The 19,802-nt window shown below is 29.9% G+C and overlaps 1 protein-coding gene across 1 annotated transcript; it reads right to left on the bottom strand.

The window, feature by feature from the left end:
- Positions 1-1,287: 1,287 nt before the first annotated feature.
- On the bottom strand, positions 1,288-2,994 carry LOC18108401 (GDSL esterase/lipase At1g71250). Its single transcript, XM_006371310.2, has 5 exons — positions 2,730-2,994; positions 2,410-2,537; positions 2,037-2,279; positions 1,641-1,887; positions 1,288-1,511 (listed from the first exon to the last, which is right to left on the bottom strand). The coding sequence occupies exons 1-5, from the start codon at positions 2,992-2,994 to the stop codon at positions 1,288-1,290; spliced, it is 1,107 nt and encodes a 368-aa protein (XP_006371372.1).
- Positions 2,995-19,802: the final 16,808 nt, after the last annotated feature.

Here is a 19,802-nt window from a genome sequence, read left to right as displayed (position 1 = left end):
CATTTTTAAAGTTTATTATATAAATACTAGAAGATTGTTTTATTTTTTTAATGTTGGATTTGAAACCCTTTAGTCTATATATTCTATGTTCACAAGAAAAAAAATTATTTTTTTAATGTGAGATTTGAAACTCTTTAGTATATATACTTTATATTCACAAGAAAAAAGTTATATTTTTTCAATGTGAGATAAAAAATATTTTTGATTTAAATACTTCAACTTAAAAAGATAACATACTAACATAGTGTCTTTTCAATGTGAGATAAAAAACCTTTTAAAATAATTTTTTAAACTTCATTATTTATAACACGTATAGCCTATATTCACATGAATTGTTTCTTCATTTTTTCATATTAAATATTAAAATTTCAAATTTTTTTTTTTATTTTTCAGCGTTGATTCATGTTGACCCGAGTCAACCCGTGTAACCCAGGACCCAGCTCCTTGTTCGGGTCAACCCCCGGATTGGGTCTGATAACTATGCTTTACACTTGGCCTCTTTATACCATTTTTTTTTATTCTTATCTTTATTCTTTTGTAATTTTTTTTAATATTTTTTCCTTACATATTTTTTTTGAAAAATTACTCTACAAAAACTAAGAAAATAGTGTTTCATTGTATCAATTGCAATATTATTTCATTTTTTGCTACATTTAAAATTAACTTGAGATCTTACATGTTTTTATTAACGCATATGATCTTTACTATATTTTATTATATATAAGTATTGACTTTTTGATTCATGGTTATATTTTTACTCGATTTTAAAAAACACTTTAATAATAACTACACATTAGAAAAAAAAAATTATACGACCTGTAGCGAGATGAGTTGAATAAACGTATTAACACTTTGTTTTTTTATATTTATTGATACAAATGATTCTCAATGTATGTGATTAAATGCATGTATATGTTTTGATTTATAATTAGATTTATTTTTGAAAAAAAAATATATTTGAAAAACTTGCATAATTATTATTATTTGTTTTTAAATTATCTAACCAGCGGGGCAAATCGCGTGTGAACTAACTAGTACTATCTATTCTTTGAAATCTACACAAAGAAACTGATGAAACCAAAATTATTAAGTTTGTTTATTTCACTAGCAGCCCCTTGAAAACTAAGACGAGGAAAGGATCTGATTACGATTAAAACACAGCTAAATGATCCTAAAATTGCTAAATTATGTAAACAACGATCAGCTCTCAAAGCAAGAATAGAAACCTTTGTTCTAATAATGGGCATTTATTACATGGAGTAATTTTCTTAAATACTTTCTTACACATCAGTAGATGAGGGTCATTTGCTGGACGTTAATTGGGTAACAATCCCTCTGTGAGCCATTAAAGGCTCGCAGGGCTAGAATGGCATTGACAGCCTCCGTTGGATGGAAGGCATCCCAGAAAACGTAGGTATTTCTGTTCGAGCAAGGAACCACCCACGGAAGACATGTTATTTGGCCTTGGTTCCTACCAATCCCACAGCAACCTTTATCCACAACACTGAATCCTGAAATTATAAACATCCTCCTTGATTCAGCGTAAGAAAAACCTTGTAACTTGAAACCATGGCCAGCTAGCGCTTTGTTTCAAATTTCAGTGAACGAAAAGAAATTCTGAAGCATGTAACATTTCTTACCATAAGTGCCAGGGTTATTTAGGATGTCACCAACTGAACCGTAAGTATTTCCATATACGAACATTGCACCAGGATGTTTGTTCAGCTGATCAACGAGTGATCTCAGACCTTCATTGAAGGTTCCAAGTATTTGATTTACATAATCAACACATCTATCTGGGGGAGCAGAGGCTCTTTGGTTAGGGATGCAACCAAGAGGTCCGATTCCTGGAAGCAGGAATTTCCTTAGTCCTAGATTATATAGTGCCTGCAACAGTACGAAATTCTCGACTAAGAAAATAGAAATTAAATTGGTTTATGAAAGCTACTGTCTAAAAGCTATCCCTTTGGCCACGAAGCATTTGTTTTTGTGAATATGTGTGAGCCATGCAACCAATTATCAGAAATCTTAAGTACCAGAAGCTGACGCGTGTAGTGATTGACCAGAAGATTCGCAAAATCTGGGGGACTATAGTAGAAGCTGGAAGAGTAGACTGAAGGCATGAGGTAATTGTTGATGTAGTCATTGCTTCCAAACACTAAAACAGCAATGGATTTTCCCAGGTACTCGGTCAGATTTGTTCCACTCATCAATGTTCTTATTTGATTCAGTGTTGTCTCAAAATTCAGGACTTGTTGGCTTAGGCTATACCTTTGTCCCTGTATCCACAATCAGGATCATATATACGTATCATAAAATCATGTAAAATCGAATTTCAAGTCACAAGTTAGTAGTTCAATTTGTTTCAAACAGTATCAAAATGCTTATGCACATATGTGGGTGACTTACGTAGTGTTGCCCTGTCTCATCAAGGATGCCAGCAGCTGCTGAAGCATAATTCACTCCGCCAAGTATAACGGGCCCAGCTGTGTTAGGATCTGCAAAGGCTGGAGGATACGGCACTCCCAGAATCTCTCCTGCGAACAGTGATATGATGAAGCATGAATAAATAGGTGCAAAATAATCAATTAGAACAGGTTAAGCTAGGCCAGGCTTCAGTCTCATCGACAATACAACTACTATTCTACCATGAAGAAAACATTAATGGACTGGCGATAAATATTCTCTTGGCGAATCTAATGCACTGTGATAGCGCCATAGTAACTTACCAAGTATATCAACAAAGGTTTTCCCATTGGAAAATCTCCCAGTAGGGCCAAATTTGGCAAAATCAACACCGTAAGGGAAGTAATTGGCTTTCGCAATGCTGCTGAGATAATTGTTGTTGCCAACATCAACCAACGAATCTCCAAACACAAACAGTGCTGGAACTCTCTCAGACTCGACAGCAATCCCATTTGAGCAGTGTAGGAAAAAAATGATCAAGTTCATAAACCAAGACCATTTAATGGCATTAGCCTTCATCATCACCATTAGTCTGGTATATCTTCAAAGCAATATAAATAAGAGAGATTAAAGTTAAGGGACACACATTGATTTTTTTGAGGATGAAACGTGTTCTAGACAGTATAAAGGTGGTAGGGGTGGAGGATGTAGCGGAGATGATAAGCATGCATAAGAATCTGCTCATATTGAAACGGTTACGAATGTAATGTCAGCAGAAGTAGTAAATCACATGAAAATGCAACTGTAGTCCTGGATTTGAGTTTCCCTTTTCAACGTCTGTTGCCTTTTTCTTCAACTTCAGTCTGTCGTTAATATGAAACGTCATTATTGGCTGACAAATTGACCGACGGTATTTCCTGTCACAAAATTCCATTGCAAATACTGTCGATAAATTGTTTTGATAGCATTAAAAAAATACAAATTAGTACACTACTGACAAACATAAAACTCCATCGGTTATTTCATTGTTACAACATGTTAATTTTTCTCAGAGAATTACAGAGAATTTCTATGTGTTTTGATATAGAACAATAGAAATACTAACAAAATATGTTTGTTGGTGATTTTATTGGGTATTGGTCGGAGAGACGTGATATATTACTGACGGGTTATCTGTCAAATGTCTGTTAGTAATACTTATGGATGGATCACTAATAAAAATATTCTACTAGCTTAATTACTGATGTTTAAATCAATGATAAAATTATCAATAAATATAAAATCACCGATACGATGCCGATAATATTGTTTCATCGAAAAATTTATTAGAGATAATTTTACTATGAGAAAATATTTCATCGGTGTAATTTAATTTTCTTGTGATGAATTAAAGTTTAAATATTACACTAGCTAGTTGTTTCTGGAAATATACTACCTAGTTTTCGATCCTAATCATTTCTTTGTTGCTTCTTGTAGTCCCCCCCTTCTTTCCCACTAAACAGAATTTTAACTCTAACAGACCTCTCATGACGACAGAGCACAAATGAAAAGTTTCAGATTGCTTGAACACCATAGTATGGAACTTTTACTATGCTATCTCTACATTGACATGGAATCCACAATTATCGATTGAATGATGATACCATGAAAATGACGAACTTTGCTGGAGATAACATGTGAAGAAGGAGTTAGATACGGGGAGCATATATAGTTGGATTGTATTTTCTCCTCACGATGGTGCAAGTTGCATGAAAACCATGAAAATGGCCACCATGGTGCAAGTTGCCTATAATTCAAAGAAGCAGTGGATTATCAAATATTTTAGCAATTCACTTATTGGTGCAGAAAATAAGTGTAACATAACCAAGCTTGAGTAGATTTGGGAATTCGAGAAGGTTAGTTCATTAATCCCAATTTTAAAGTCCAAGACCCATTGAACCAAAATGTAAAAAGAAAAAAAAAACAAAGAAAATGTTCTAAAAATACTTGACGAACATCTACTTCCACCATTTTCACGTTTTTTTTCTTTTTTCGAAAGGGAAAATGATTTCTTTAATTTGAAAGGCTAAGTTCATTTTTTAATATGAAGGTCTCCCGTTGCTCTTACTGTATCGATTAATTATACGTGATCTTGATTTTGTTCATGTAAATATATTTAATTTTAATAAAAAATTATTTATCTTTAATATTAATCAAATATTTATTTAATGAATCCAATATTTGATTATTGAGTTTATAGTAAAGATAAAATCTTTAGGATAAAAATATTTTGCAAAGAAAATTATAAAGTTATTATAATTATAAGATTCATATTGCATCAAAACATTATTTCTAAATGTTCATGGTCAAGTAGACATCATGAACAATCAAATTTGGCAGTTGAAGGCTGTCTACGTTGGTCTCTTTTGACCGGTGCTATAACCGCTATGATGTCAATTGATCAGAAAGGACCATTTCGGGATGTAGTCAGATATCAGGTGAAGAAATGAAGCATTAAATGAACATTAAATGCCCTTGAAATTTTCATGCAAGTTTTGTCAAATTTGGTGAAGAAATGAAACATTAAATGCCCTTGAAAAGTAGCACCATGAGCAGTCTTTTCGGTGGAAATTCTGAAGAAAAAGATGAACAGTAATCAACACGACATCGTTTTGGTAAAGTTTTTTTAGTCCTTTGATTTATGATTTCTCTCAATTAGACCCTTGATTGACTTCAAACTTTTAATTTTATGCAATTTTTCCTCTGACGAACTCCAATTTCAGCCTCGGATTTTAGTGCCCTTTTTACATTAGTTAGTTTTAGATTTATGCAAATTGACCCTTAATTGACCATTAAACTTTTAATTTTCTTCAATTTCACCCCTGATTCCAACCAATTAAGCCTCCATATTTCGGCACTTTTTGTAGATTGATCCTTGGTTGGGGATCATTTTTAATTTAGCCCTTAATTGACCCTAAAAATTTAATTTTCTTGTGATTTTGCCCATGATTTCAATCAATTGACTTGGTAAAAATCAAATTTGATCTCCTAAAATTTTAGTTTTCTCAATTAAGCTCAAATTGGGCTCCCAAACTTAATTTTTCACCAATTAAACCCCTAAGAAAATTAATTTGACCCATTTAAAGTATAATTAAGTCCTTACACCTAATTAAATCCTTTAATTGAACCTAAATTAATTCTTAAACATAATTTAACCTTTAATTTGGCCATTAAATCAAATTGGCATATTAAAAATTTAACCATGTCATTAGACTTTAATTTTTATTCAAATTCATCCTATAATGATTTAATTTGACATTGAATCTGTATTTTTTTTCTTCAAATTCATCTTATTCTTAGAATTTAGCCAACACGAAGGTGGCTGAAAAATCAGGAAAGATGATTTTTTGATCCAAAAATGCATTTGAACCATTTTATATTTATGGCATTAAAATTACACAAACATGGGTTGCAAAACCAAGAAATATATTGAATTGATAAAACTTGTTGCATCTCGGTGGACATCGCAATGAGGACAAAAATATATAATGAAAAATTAGGAGTCGCCACATAGTAATTAGAGAAAACTAGGGATAATAAAAAAATAGCACTAGTTCCAAAGATTTAGGTAGGGGTTTGTTATATTTAAAGGAAGAAGACATCACCCTTACTGCATCATTTCTTATGAAAGATTACTTTTATTATGTGTTTTTTTTTCTAAATTTATCTTTTTGATTGCAATTAATTATCATAATTACTTTTAGATTATTCTCAATTTATTCTTGATTATTTAAAAAGAGGAATGATGTTGGTCCCTAAATCGGAGACTCGTTGAAGATGTTAACGTTAAGTCATAAAACAATTATTTCAAATCCAAGATCCTTATTATAAAGGTATCATTTTAATTTTTCATTCAATTTTCATTTTATATCTAAGGAATTTCATAATTTTTCATATTCTTGTCAAACAAAATAATCTTGTCACCTTTCAAGTTGCATCACAATTATTTTCAAGTAACTTCAAAATTCCATTTACTCTCCTTAATTCGTTATGACCATAAATTATTTCATCATTCTATCTCGAGCCCAATCCAAGGTTTAATTAATCCTAATATACTATTTTTTATCTTTTCATGAAAATTTTCTTCTAGTTTCATTCCATGCCACACTGTTTCATTTATCTTATTTCACTTCCTCCCATTACTTAAATTTACTTTACCTTTTCATTCCTCCTCCTTTTTTTCGGTTGGACATCACATTACAAAACTATGGGTTTTTAATTGAATTTGTTTTGTTGAAATAGTCACCATTCACTGTTAGTTACAATGGTCAACCAGTTCACATTGGCACAACCAATCAATCGACCGATTATTACTAATTTCATTGGTGTCCCTAATGATCGAACAAACAGTTGATTGATTTGATCAACCAATTCAAATAGTAGCCAATTTCATTGTTCCTCCTATTAATCAATCAACCAGATCATTTGTTAATCCTAAACACTTGACTGGTTGTGCAATATATGAGATATCAGTTCAATTTTTAGTTTTTTCACACAATACCAAATGTTTTTTCATGCTTACTAACCTTATTCTACACACATTTTCATAGGTAAAACACATAAATTTACATTAACTAATTCAAACTTAATTCAAATCAAGGTTACTTACTTCAAGCACAATAAATTAAAGAAATAAGAACAAAGAACAATGTTTACTTCTTTTCTTCATCTTCTTCTCTTTCAAAAATGGTCCCTCTTTATTAAAATAACCCTTGACATTCTTAAATTTCTTGCTTATATCCCTTCCTTATCTCTCTTTAATCTTTCAATTTATCTCTTTTTAGTGTTTCTAACAAGAATTTTCCATGGATTTAGTTCAATTTCCCTCTTTTTTTCTACAACATGGCCGACCATTTGGCTTCTTTAGGAAGCCAAGTTTTCTATTTATATTTCTCATATAACTCATATTTACGATCATGCCTTTGTTCTTTAATCCAACTTTTTTTTTCTTTTACTGGGTATCTCATCTCATGCTATTTTTAAAACTTATTGTAACTCAAGATTTAAATTCATGAATATTCATCTCTAGTAATTTATTTTACATACTTTATTATTTTTATTATTCATTTTTTTATAATCAAATTAAAATTTTAGGATTTCACAAATATCCCAATATTTTAAATATGGTTTTACATTTTCCCTTTCTAAACAAAAATTTCATCCTTGAAATTAAAACCCATACCTGTATCCGGAAATAATTTGGGATATTTTTTCCTCATTTTTTATTCTCCTTTCCAAGTTTCTTCATCGATTTTGGAGCTTCTCCACAACACCTTTATAATAGAGATTCTTTTTGTTTCTAAGTCCCTTTTCACTTTGACCTAGAATTTTTATTGATCTTACTTCCGAAGTCAAGTCCTCTTTAATCTCTAGGGGAACTTGTGGCAATAATCAAGTGGGATCTATTTCTGCCTTTTGAAGCAATAATATATAGAACACGTTGTGTATCTGTTCTAGATGCAGGGGCAACATTAGCTTATAAACAACTAGACCTATCCTTTAAATAATCTCAAAAGGTCTTATGTATCTCGGCGTTAGCTTCCCATTTATGCCAATTCTCATGATGTTCTTCTAAGGTGCGACCTTTAAAAAAATTTGATTCCCTACTTCAAACTCAAGAGGCCTCTTCCTGTTATCGACATATCTCTTCTATCTATCTTGAGTTGCCTTAATTCTTTCTTTGATAACCTTCACCTTTTCAATGGTGATCTACACTAAATCTGGCCCCCATCAACTTCATATCTCCTACCTCTTCCCAATATATCAAAGTCCGACACCTTCGTCCATATAATGCTATAAAAAGAGCCATCTTGATCATTTCCTAATAGCTATTATTATAAGTGAACTCCATTAGAGGTGAATTGTCTTTTGAGTTTTTTCTAAATTCCAATACATATGATCTCAATAAATCCTCTAGAATCTAAATTGTCTTCTCAAGCTGTCCATCCATCTAAGGACAAAATACAGTGCTCAAGTTTAACTTTGTCCCTAAGGCATTTTGGATGCCAAGTCAAAGACGAGAAGTAAATCTAAGGTCATGATCATATAGAACTAATATGGGTACTCCATGTAATTTGACCTTTTCATTTACTTATAATCTTGCCAAATTATCAGCTGGATCCATCATTTTCCTAGGTAAAGCAAAACAGACTTAGTTAGTTGGTCCACCACCACCAATATAACATCATTGCCTCTCTTTCCACTAGATAATCCGAATACAAAATCTATAGTAATATCTTCCCACTTCCATTCAAGTATCAAAAGGGATTGTAAAGTCCCTTTAGGCTTTTGATGTTCCATCTTTACTTGTTGACATATCCTATACTAAGCCACATACTTTGCTGTCTTTTTATTTATGTTGGACCATCAATAAAATTCTTTCAAATCTTTATACATTTTTATGCTGCCTGGATGCACAACAAACCTAGATTCATGCGTCTCTTTTAAAATTTCCTCCGTAAAGGCCTTACAATTAGGTAGATACATCCTTCTGCCTTTATTATTATTCTGCCTTCTAGAATATGAAAAGGAGTTTTAACTCCTGATTTTCATTTTATTAGTTACTTTCTCTATTTCTCCATCATTTTTTAAGCTTTTAACACTTTATCTCTAAAAACTAATCACATTTTAAGTTGTGCTAACAGGGTCCCCTTATATCCAATTCTTAATAGTGGATCAAACTTCTATAATTCTATTACTTCTTTTTTATCCCAAACAACCAATTCACTAACCACTGCCTTTTTCCTTACGATTAAGAGCATCATCAACAACATTAACTTCCCTTAGTGATAATCTATCACACAATCATAATCTTTAATCAACTATATCCATCATCTTTCTCATATATTTAACTCTTTCTTCGACATCAAATACTTCAAACCTTATGATTTGTAAAGATGTGGACTTATGACATATACAAATTGTGTCTCCATACTCTTGAAGCAAAAATCACGGTTGCCAACTCTAAATCATAGACATGATAGTTGGCCTAATAGGGTTTTAATATGCATTAACACACAACACAATCCCTTTTTTGGTGCATCATTATATACAACAAAGTCTTCTAACCCCAAGGGAAGCTTCAATACAAGGATAGTTATAAGCCTTTTTTCAGCTCCTGAAAGCTTTCTTCACATTATCTCGACCATTCCCACTTTATTACCTTCCGGGTTAGTCAAGTCAAAGGGGTTGCTATCATGGATAACCCTTCAATAAACCTTCTAGTGTACCCAGTAAGTCCAAGGAAACTATGAATCTTCGTCATGTTTGTGGGTTTCTCCCATTTCAATACTACTTCCACCTTCCTTAAATCTACATATTTCCATCTTCCGATATGATATTCCTTAAGAACACCACTTCTTTTACCCATAACTCATATTTACTTAGCTTGACATATAACTGATGGTCTTTCAATGTCTATAACACACATCTCGAATATTGTTTATGCTCTAAAATTGAGTTCGAATATATCAAATTATCGTCTATAAATATTACTAGCTATAAATTTATCCAGATACAGATGGAAGACTCTATTTATTAAATCCATAAACACTGTTGGAGCATTTGTCAACCCAAAAAGCATCACTAGAAACTCGTAATGCTCATAATGAGTCCTTAAAGCAGTCTTTGGAACATCAGACTCTTTAATTTTTCAACTAATAATATCTTGTTCTTAAATATATATTTGAAAACACTCGTGAAAACGGGTATTTATTCTTTATTGTCACTTTATTCAACTTTCTGCAAGCAATACAAAGTCAAAAAATGTCATCTTACTTTTACATAAGCGGCACCCTAACTGAGTTGATCTACCTGGTTTGTTCACAATCATTAACTGTTGATAACTCTGAGTCAGTTGTACATAAACTCGACAAATCCTTATTATTTCTTTTTATTTGGCATTTCTATTTGGAAGCTAATAACTCCGGTAATCCCAAATGGATACCAATCAATATGACAATCTTACTTAGAAGCCACTTACTCTGGCATTCCCGTTTAGAATCCAATAATTCTGGTAATCCCAAATGGATACCAATCAATCCGACAATCGTTACTTGGGTGCCTATCATTTTGACATTCTTGTTTGGAAGCCAATAACTATGGTAATACCAAATAGATATCAATCAATCCGACAATCTTACTTGGATGCCACTTATTCTGACATTCCCATTTAGAAGCCACTAATTATGGTAATCCGAAATGGATACCAATCAATCTGACAATCGTTACTTGGATATGCCTATCATTCTGACATTCTTGTTTGAAAGCCAATAACTCCGGTAATCCTAAATAGATACCAATCAATCTGACAATCTTACTTGGATGCCACTTATTCTGGCATTCCTGTTTAGAATCCAATAATTCTGACAATCCCAAATGGATACCAATCAACCCGACAATTCTTATTTGGATGCCTATCATTCTGACATTCTTGTTTGGAAGCCAGGTCAGAATGAAAAGGGTTACTATTGACTTTTAATGAAAAGATTATTAAATATTGAGATGTTAAGCACCTATCTAAGGTCTATTATCATCAGACTGACCTCAATATTTATGCAGCTTTTGCAACCTCTATAACTTCTCCTATATCACCATATTAAAAAAAATATTTCAAATCCAAGATTCTTATTATAAAGATACCATTTTAAATTTTCATTCAAATCTCATTTTATGTTTAGGAAATTTCATAACTTTTCATATTCTTGTCAAATAATTTAATCTTGTCACCTTTCTAGTTCCATCACAATTATTTTCTGGTATCTCAAAAAATCCATTTACTCTTATTAATTCTTTATGACCATAAAATATTTCATCATTCTATCACGAGACCAATCCTAGATTTAATTGGTCCTAATATAATATATTTGATATTTTCATGAAGATTTTCTTCTAGTTTCATTCCATGCAACACTATTTCATTCATTTGGTTTCACTTCCTCTCATTACTTTAATTTACTTCAGCTCTTCATTCTTCCTTTTTTGCTTGGTCGAACATTATATTATGAAACTATAGGTTTTTAATTGATTTTTTTAAAATATTAATAGTTCACTGTAGTTAGAATGATTAACCAGTTCATATTGACACAATCAATCGGTTGATCAGTCATTACTAATTTCATTGGTGTTCCTAACGTTCGAATAAATGATTGAGCAAATTGATTGACTGAATCAAATAGTAGCCAATTTCATTATTCTTCTTATCAAACGGTCGACCAGATCGTTTGGTAATCCTAAATAGTCGACCGGTTGTGCAGTACATGAGACATCAGTTCAATTTTCATTTTTTTTACACAATACCCAACGCTTTTTCAAGCTTACTAACCTCATTCTATCATAAATCATATTTGTTTTATTGTGCCCATATTAATCAATTTATTCCTCTAGATTTATCCATTTGTTACACATTCATTCTTAGTTCTTCTAATCTTTATTTTTAAATCAAATTGACTCTTAAATTGAAATTGACTTTTCAATTAAGCTCTCTATTGATTTCTAACTTGGCTATTTATTTCAAAACCATCATTGAACTTCAAAATTCTTTCAATCTTAGCCAAATTAAATCAAATTAAGCAGTTTTCTAAATTTCTTCTTCAATTGAAACCTCGATTATGACCCAAAAATTCTCAAACTTAAATTTTGCATATGATACTCAATTATTTGTCAAATTTCAATCCCAACATATATATATATATATATATATATATATATACATATATATATTATGATTATTTTTATCACCTAAAAATAGCTAAAATAACAAAATGACAAAGTTTATTAAATAGAAATATTTTTTTTGTTTTTTCTATTTGTTTTTCAAAAAATAAGGGGTAACAAATTGGGTTATGACAAAACTTCTCGAGCCTAGGCCTACCATTTTAAGGGGAAGGCCAAAGAACACTATAATGTAATTCCTCTCGTCAAATAAAACTCTTTAACAACAAGATCGACTTTTTTCATGGCCAAAATTGATGTTAATCGATCACTTTCTCTCTCCTTATTATTTTTGAAAGTTTCTATCTACTCTCTTTAACTATTAGAGTGAAAAATAAAGAAAGTAAATTTTTGGACCAAAATAAAATTTGTAATTAATGTGTGGTTAACAATAATTTTTTTTCGTGTTTTATATTTTAATCCCCTATTTCTAAATGTTATATTTTTATCATAGTTTCAAGCCTAATATCTTTTAATTAGGCTATAGAAGAGCTTGGTTGAAAAAAAAAGAGTTAGAACCAATCATAGATTTTATTGAGATAGATAAACTAGAAAAACTCCTCCTTTGAAAAAAAATATATGAGAATCTCAATAATATAAGTGCTAGCTTTCAACTAGATAAAATAATTTTTCTTACTTCTTTAAAAAAAAAACATACTGTCTCCTAAACATAATTTTTGGATTGAAATTTTTTGGTATGGCCGCTGTCATGCGGACCATCAGTGCGCTGTTTGACATCTTGTGGCGGAAGCATGTGCTCATTGGTTTTGTTCTCCGAAAGCAATCCGGCGGTGAAGGATCTATGCCTTTTTCCTAATAACGAGCATTGCCAAATGCTGAAACCAACCAGGAAGAGACATATTGACTGCACTATTGATGTTTTGTTGAGTAATAGCATGAAGTGGAATGCTCCAGTGCAAACTCAATGCTAAGAGAATTTTTTCTTGATTTAAAATTAATATTTTTTATGTTTTTATATTGTTTAAATGTGTTAAAGTCAAAAGCAAATATTAAAAAATAATATTTTATTTTAAAATAAAATATATTTTAAAAAACAATCGATATCAGCTGTGTTGATTTTTTAATAAAACAATTAATAAAATAAAAAAGAGTTTAGTAATTAATCACGTCATAGTTCAGAGCAAATGATGTCTATCAAGAAGACTTTTCTAGCTATGTGCCCATTGATCCTCGCCATTTCTTCTTCTTCTTCTTCTTTTTAAAAAGGGTATTCTCGGATTAATATAAGTATAATTAAAGTTAAGTTTCCACCCGGATAATTTTAAGAATACACAATTATACTGGTTTATATATGCATTGGAAAGAATATAATAATTTTTTAAAATACTAACTTCAAGAGAGCTCACCTCTTAGTTACCAAACCAATATCTTGAAATTTCGCATATGATTTTAATAAAATAATAGTAACAAAAATATTTAGCTAAATTTATCCAAGATATACCCTTAGCATTAAGATATATATATATATATATATATATCACTTAATCACTTCAAATCTTCCTTCCAAAACATTGTTCTTGGTGTATATATCACTTAATCACTTCAAATCTTCCTTCCAAAACATTGTTCTTATATATATATATATATATATATATAAACACACACACACACCAAGAACAATGTTTTGGAAGGAAGATTTGAAGTGATTAAGTGAATAAAAAAGAAATTAAGGTGCCCAAAAGGATGACAAAAAGGGGAAGATTTCGTGTGATCAACTACCTTCACCACTACTCCAATTTTCTTTTGAGCCCACCAACTAATCCTTATTTCTTTTGACCTTTTGAGAAGAAGTTTAGTAAAGCTGTTTACATAAACAATTAAAAGAAGTTGTAAGAGAGATCTGATAGCTTTGGTCGGTTCCATTAATATGTATTTTTACTCTCTTTTTTTCAGATTTCAGCCAAGTGGATGGTCTCCTCTTCTTCACTTTACACACTCAAGAGCCGATGATTTTGTTTATTGGAGTGAGTGAAAGAGGGAGAGAATAGTGTGATTTTGAAATCAAACAAGGGTTGACTTATGCTAGAGAAATTTGAGGAATCATGAACGTGATAGGCTCCACGAAATATTATTCAAAGGAGAACTCAATAGCAGGAAAGGTCAACTCTACTAGTACTTCTCTACCAAACATCAATGCCAAGACTTCAGGATAATTCTTTATATCCAAATTTACTCAAAAGGAAAAGGCAATCGATTCAAAGGAAAAGGGTATGGAACTAGTAATTTGAATGATCAATGAGGTATTCGGTAATACGATTGAAACTGTATTTTTTAAAAATTTAAATTTTTTAATTAATTTTTTTAATATTATTCGATCATTTTGATATACTAATATCAAAAATAATTTTTTTAAATTAAAAAAAAAAACACTTTAAACTATAGCGGTTACCTTCCTCTCGTATACTCTCCAAGGATACTAAAGAGGGCATAAACTAAGCCTAATTACTTGGAGTTCATCATCATGATGATCATCATCTCATACCTTGTATATTTTTCAAACTGTATCATATGTGTATTGATGAGGAATATGTGGACCCTCGATTGTTTCCAACGAAGGGACATGATTAATTTCTTTTATTTAATTAGGAAGGGTTACTATTACTATTACTATATTGTACTACAACAACAATAGCATTACCGAGAATGATAATTACTAACTAACAACTACCTTCAAAACAATTATATTTTCAATAAATTAGAGATGGATTGTTTACACTCAAAGCAAAACAATTTTTTTAAAAAAGATCAATGCCTTATTTTTCAAGCAAATCGAATTTCAACCAAACATTAACTTCAATATATGAGAATTCTCTTTGTGTTCTGCAACCTCTTTGGCCTATGTTGTATTTATTGTATTGAATTAACTGTTTTACTATGTTGCACCTTTTGTTGAATTTTACAGTAAAAAAATTGATTTCGAAAGGAAGATTATATAATAAAAGAGGTAAAGGTGAAAGTGAAAAGAGTTTAAAAGTTTAGAAACCATTGTAACAAATGGAACAATTTTTCATCTCCTAAGGGCATAACAGTTGATAACAGTTGTCATATCTTCTCGAGAGCGCGATGTTGTGACACCCCTTCCCGGGTGAGTTGAGAGGTTTTTAGTGGAATAAAAATTCGTTATCTAATATTATGGTTACTAGAAATCCTTACTAGTCTTTAGAGATTCTAGGCAAGAGACTGGTTGTGTAAAGGAAATGTATTAGCATCCTTAGTACGCCTTACATGAGATAAGCTGCGTCGTTTTTCTTTGTTTGTGGTTGCTATGATCTGATGGTGTTTCTTAATTCTATCAGCCTGTTATGTCGAGTTTGTTACGATGAACAAATTCTGATTTTTTATATCAAGAACTTGATTTAAAAGATTCAAGATTAAAAAGATATCAAAAGAAAGCAAGCTCATTCACAACTTATGTGTTGTGAAGAGGCTAAAGTTAGAAATCCAAAGAGATTTGGTAATTATTGAAATTTCACCTTTTGGTATTTCAATGTCTATGACTCTTATATCATAAGATATAAATTGAAATATCCCTAATTATTGTTGAGGTTTCTTTTCAACAAACTTGAATTTTGAGTACTTTTGTGTCATCCTTAATATTTCAGATAAAAAAATCCCTTATAGATTTTTTTATCTTTATATCAAAAGTGAATGAGTCATATTACTCCAAATAATATGTTGGATATTAATATCATATAAGTTTTTTTATCCTCATATTAAAAGTGAGTAACAGATTTTACAAAAAAAATATTTTTTTATTTTTTGAAATATAGGCTAAAATCCATGCAATACTTTTTTATATTTTTTGATTTTTTAAAAAATTTTAAGACATGCTCATATATATATATATATATATATATATATATATATATATATATATATATATATTTGGTCATTTGCAAAAAAAAGATCATTGTTGTAAAATATTTTTTATATTATTTTTATAAGGCTTTGTTTGGTAAGAAATCATTTTTTTGTTTAAATAAAATTGCCACAATAGACTTAAAAGTATGTTCGCCAAACATACCCTTAAGTAAAAAAAAATTCTTTATAAAAAAGATGAAAACTAAACAAGACCCCACCCAACTAACCCGAACTTGACTCGATCAGGTTGACTCAAAATCTTTGGTTCGACCATAAACCAAAATAAAAAGACTAGTATGACAAAAAAAAATTCAAAACTAAAAAAAATTAAAACATATAACATATCAAACTTGCAAAACATGAATTTTTTATTTCAAAAACTGATCAAAACCCAAAAAACTCAAGAACATGAATTATAAGCCTAGTAAACATGAATCAAAATCCAGACCAGATATGAACAATCCAATGATATAGGCAAGTTGAAAATCGATCAATGAACAATAATTAAGCATCAAATATCATTCATTATCAATCAATAATCATGATTTGATCAAAATAGATTTTGGTGCAAAAATAAAATCCTAGGATTAAAACTCAGAAAAAATAGTTATTGATGTAAGTTAACCCTTGATTATTGATTAATCAAGTCTCACAAAATTGTTGGTGCAAAGAATCGGACCAAAACTGGTCCAAATCATGTAACAAAGATATTGTTCTTTTCAAAAACATGAAGAGCAAGAACCTAGAATTGCCCAGAAATACCCCAACTATTGTCGAACTCAAAATTTTGCCTTGCAAGCCCAAAAACCAAGCTTTTTTGGTTCAAAAAATCACATTAACATTGTTACACATGATTGAACTAACATGAACAACAAACAACACTAAATCATCAAAATCATGCCTAATATTTCAATTCTCAAAACTTTCAAATTATAACAGTAAGTATATTTAATAATTTAGTGTTCAAAAATAGCATTTTAATATTCAATAAAACTCACACAAACCCATAAACCAAGAACATGTATCAAAGCAAACATTAAAAGCACATTGCCACTTTTGGTAGGTTCCAAAACTATTTCATTCCAAAAAAATATAATCACAAACATATTTTTTTTTTGCATCCAGTAATATTAATAACAAACTCAAATTAGAATTGAGTTAAGAAAAACATTATTTTTATGCATTCGTCAAAATCTTATCTCAACACAATGTAATACAAAAATAAATTCAAAACATCATTAAAATATGCAAGGAAAAGTTATAGGTGTGTCTTATAAACATCACCTACTAATTTAGAGAAGGTTTATACATTTGAAGTTTCACTCAATGGTTGGTATCCCTTTTACTCTCTTTTGCAAGATTTTGTCTCCATAAATTTCTACCATTTTGAAGCTAAAGAAACTCTTATGCTCTGCTAGTCATCCTTCACAACTAGTATTTTTTTATCTATATTTTTCTCTCTTCTTTCTCCCAACACAATTTCATTTTTTCCATTAAAATAAGATATATTACCTCATACTTAATTAATTGTGTTATGTGGTACCGTAAAATAAAACAATTAAAATATTTGATGATAAACAATGAAGTTCTTTTGTAAATAGATATATTGTTGCATTCCTTAAATTAAAATGATGATTAAGAACATAAATTTATTATAAAACTTTTATTTGCTACATTAAAATGAAAATCCATATTATTATATTATAGAGGGAATATCATATTAATTTAGTATAGCTTTTATACACATATTTATTTCAACTTTAAAGTCCTATAAGAATTAACTTATTTACATACTTCATATCATATATAGCCTATATATAACAAGGTAAAATATTCATTATTGTACATAAAAAGTGTAAATAATTATGTATATATTTAATATAGAAAATAAATAGAATTGGGTAAATATGTAATTTTTATGATTTCATAACACTAACACTAAAAACTCAAATTTTTACTGCAAATTTGCAATAATTTTTTTATATAAAAAATGGCGTTGCAAGAAAAAAGAGAGATAGCTGCAAATTATAGATCTACTTCCAAAAAGTCTAAACATTTTATTTTTATTTTATTGAAAATATATTCTCACTAAAAATAATTATACTTTTTGTAATAATGTGTAAAATATCATGAGATTTAAGTGTAAAAAAACAAATCGGTCGCTGTGTAGCTCTGTGGAATATAATTAAATCGAAGGATATACCACCACGAGGCACCCTACGGGTTATGACCTATACAGACGCTTTTGCATAGGTCTCAGGGACAGGGCCACGAAGTGGCGTTCAAAACGGCGAGTATAACGGGCACCACACCCGGTGTTCACGACAACTACCTATTCAATGTCTGCCACTATCCCATGAACTGTCGTGGCTTTGTTAAAAAGAACCGAAGCTTGATTTTCCACAATGACAGACTCTACGTGGCTTCTTACAGGTGGACGAGTCTTGGCACCTTCACTGATTGAAGGCTACTGTTGTTTACAGTAGTCGCACATTAATTTGTTGCCCAGTACTATATATGCTGTGCTTGCCCTATCCAAACATTATACCTAAAAAGCATTTACAGGCTTTATGTCAATAGGTTGGTCCATGACTGTAACGTAAAATGACAAATATTGGATAGGTTCACTCCTCAAGGGAAAGGATATGATGGTTACATTTCTATTAGTAAAGGGATGGTCGGGAGATGGATAATAATTGCAGTTTAAAATATATTTTTTTAAATATATTAAAAATAATATTTTTAATGTTAACATATTAAAAAAATTTAAAAATATAAAAAAAATTAATTTTAAATAAAAAAAATTAAAATTTTAAAAAACATGATTTCAATTACGTTTTCAAATACTATCTAATTTTTCATAGTTTGAAATGTGGTTTTAATGATATGTTATGATAGATTTATTATGTATTTTGTATTATAAAGAATGATTTCTTTTTAAAATTATTTTTTAATTAAAAATATAATATTTGTTTTTAATTTTTAATATTATTACATTAAATAATTAAAAAGTACACAAAAAAAATTTAATTTAATATTTTCTAAGTAAAATGTATTTTTAAAACTAAATTTTGCATAAACAAATTCATACATCAATGATGACCCACATTTCTCAACCGCTTCTTTTACAGAGAAATAGAAGAGAAAATCAACAAAATAATATATATATATATATATATATATATATATATATATATATATATATATATATATATATATATATATGTTTTAAATAAAAAATAATTGATTTTTTTCTCCACTCTCCTTCCCTCCACTCTCTACTCTTATTCAAATAAAAGAACTAAAATGCAAATGCTTTATTTTCCCCCTCTTTTTTCCTCCCTCATTTTCTCTCGAACGTACACTATGTAATCATAATTCCAAATATTTATGAGGAAATTACTTAACTGTCCTTGTATTTCTAATAAGTGTCCTTGTATTTCTATGGTTAAAGTAATAATTATCTAACAGGCTATAATTACTTTTATTTTCTTCATCTGACAGTACTAAAGTGATGTAATGCACAAGCCACTCAACTTTTTCTATTAATTCGAATGAAAATCATAGTTAAAAGGATATATTGAAGAAATATCATTTTATCAATGAATTAATTGCATAATTAAAATATAAGAACAGTCTTGAATATCCTCGAGTCATTTCTTTTATTTCGTCATCAATACATCAATAAAGTATTAGTTTTAAGACATTATTATATTTTATAAAAATGAAAATACAAGTTTGATACTTAAGAATCGTATTTATTA

The sequence above is a fragment of the Populus trichocarpa genome, chromosome 19 (assembly GCF_000002775.5).
Source record: "Populus trichocarpa isolate Nisqually-1 chromosome 19, P.trichocarpa_v4.1, whole genome shotgun sequence".
Lineage (NCBI taxonomy): Eukaryota > Viridiplantae > Streptophyta > Magnoliopsida > Malpighiales > Salicaceae > Populus > Populus trichocarpa.
Note: the sequence above shows the minus strand (reverse complement) of the source record. Positions and strands in the feature narration are given on the sequence as shown.

Excerpts from the sequence above, each read along its gene's own strand:
- LOC18108401 (XM_006371310.2), bottom strand. The coding sequence starts at position 2,994 with ATGGTGATGATGAAGGCTAATGCCATTAAATGGTCTTGGTTTATGAAC. Across the intron at positions 2,538-2,729 it reads AACCTTTGTTGATATACTTG|GAGAGATTCTGGGAGTGCCG; the intron begins GTAAGTTACTAT and ends CACTGTTCGCAG. Across the intron at positions 2,280-2,409 it reads ATGAGACAGGGCAACACTAC|GGACAAAGGTATAGCCTAAG; the intron begins GTAAGTCACCCA and ends TTGTGGATACAG.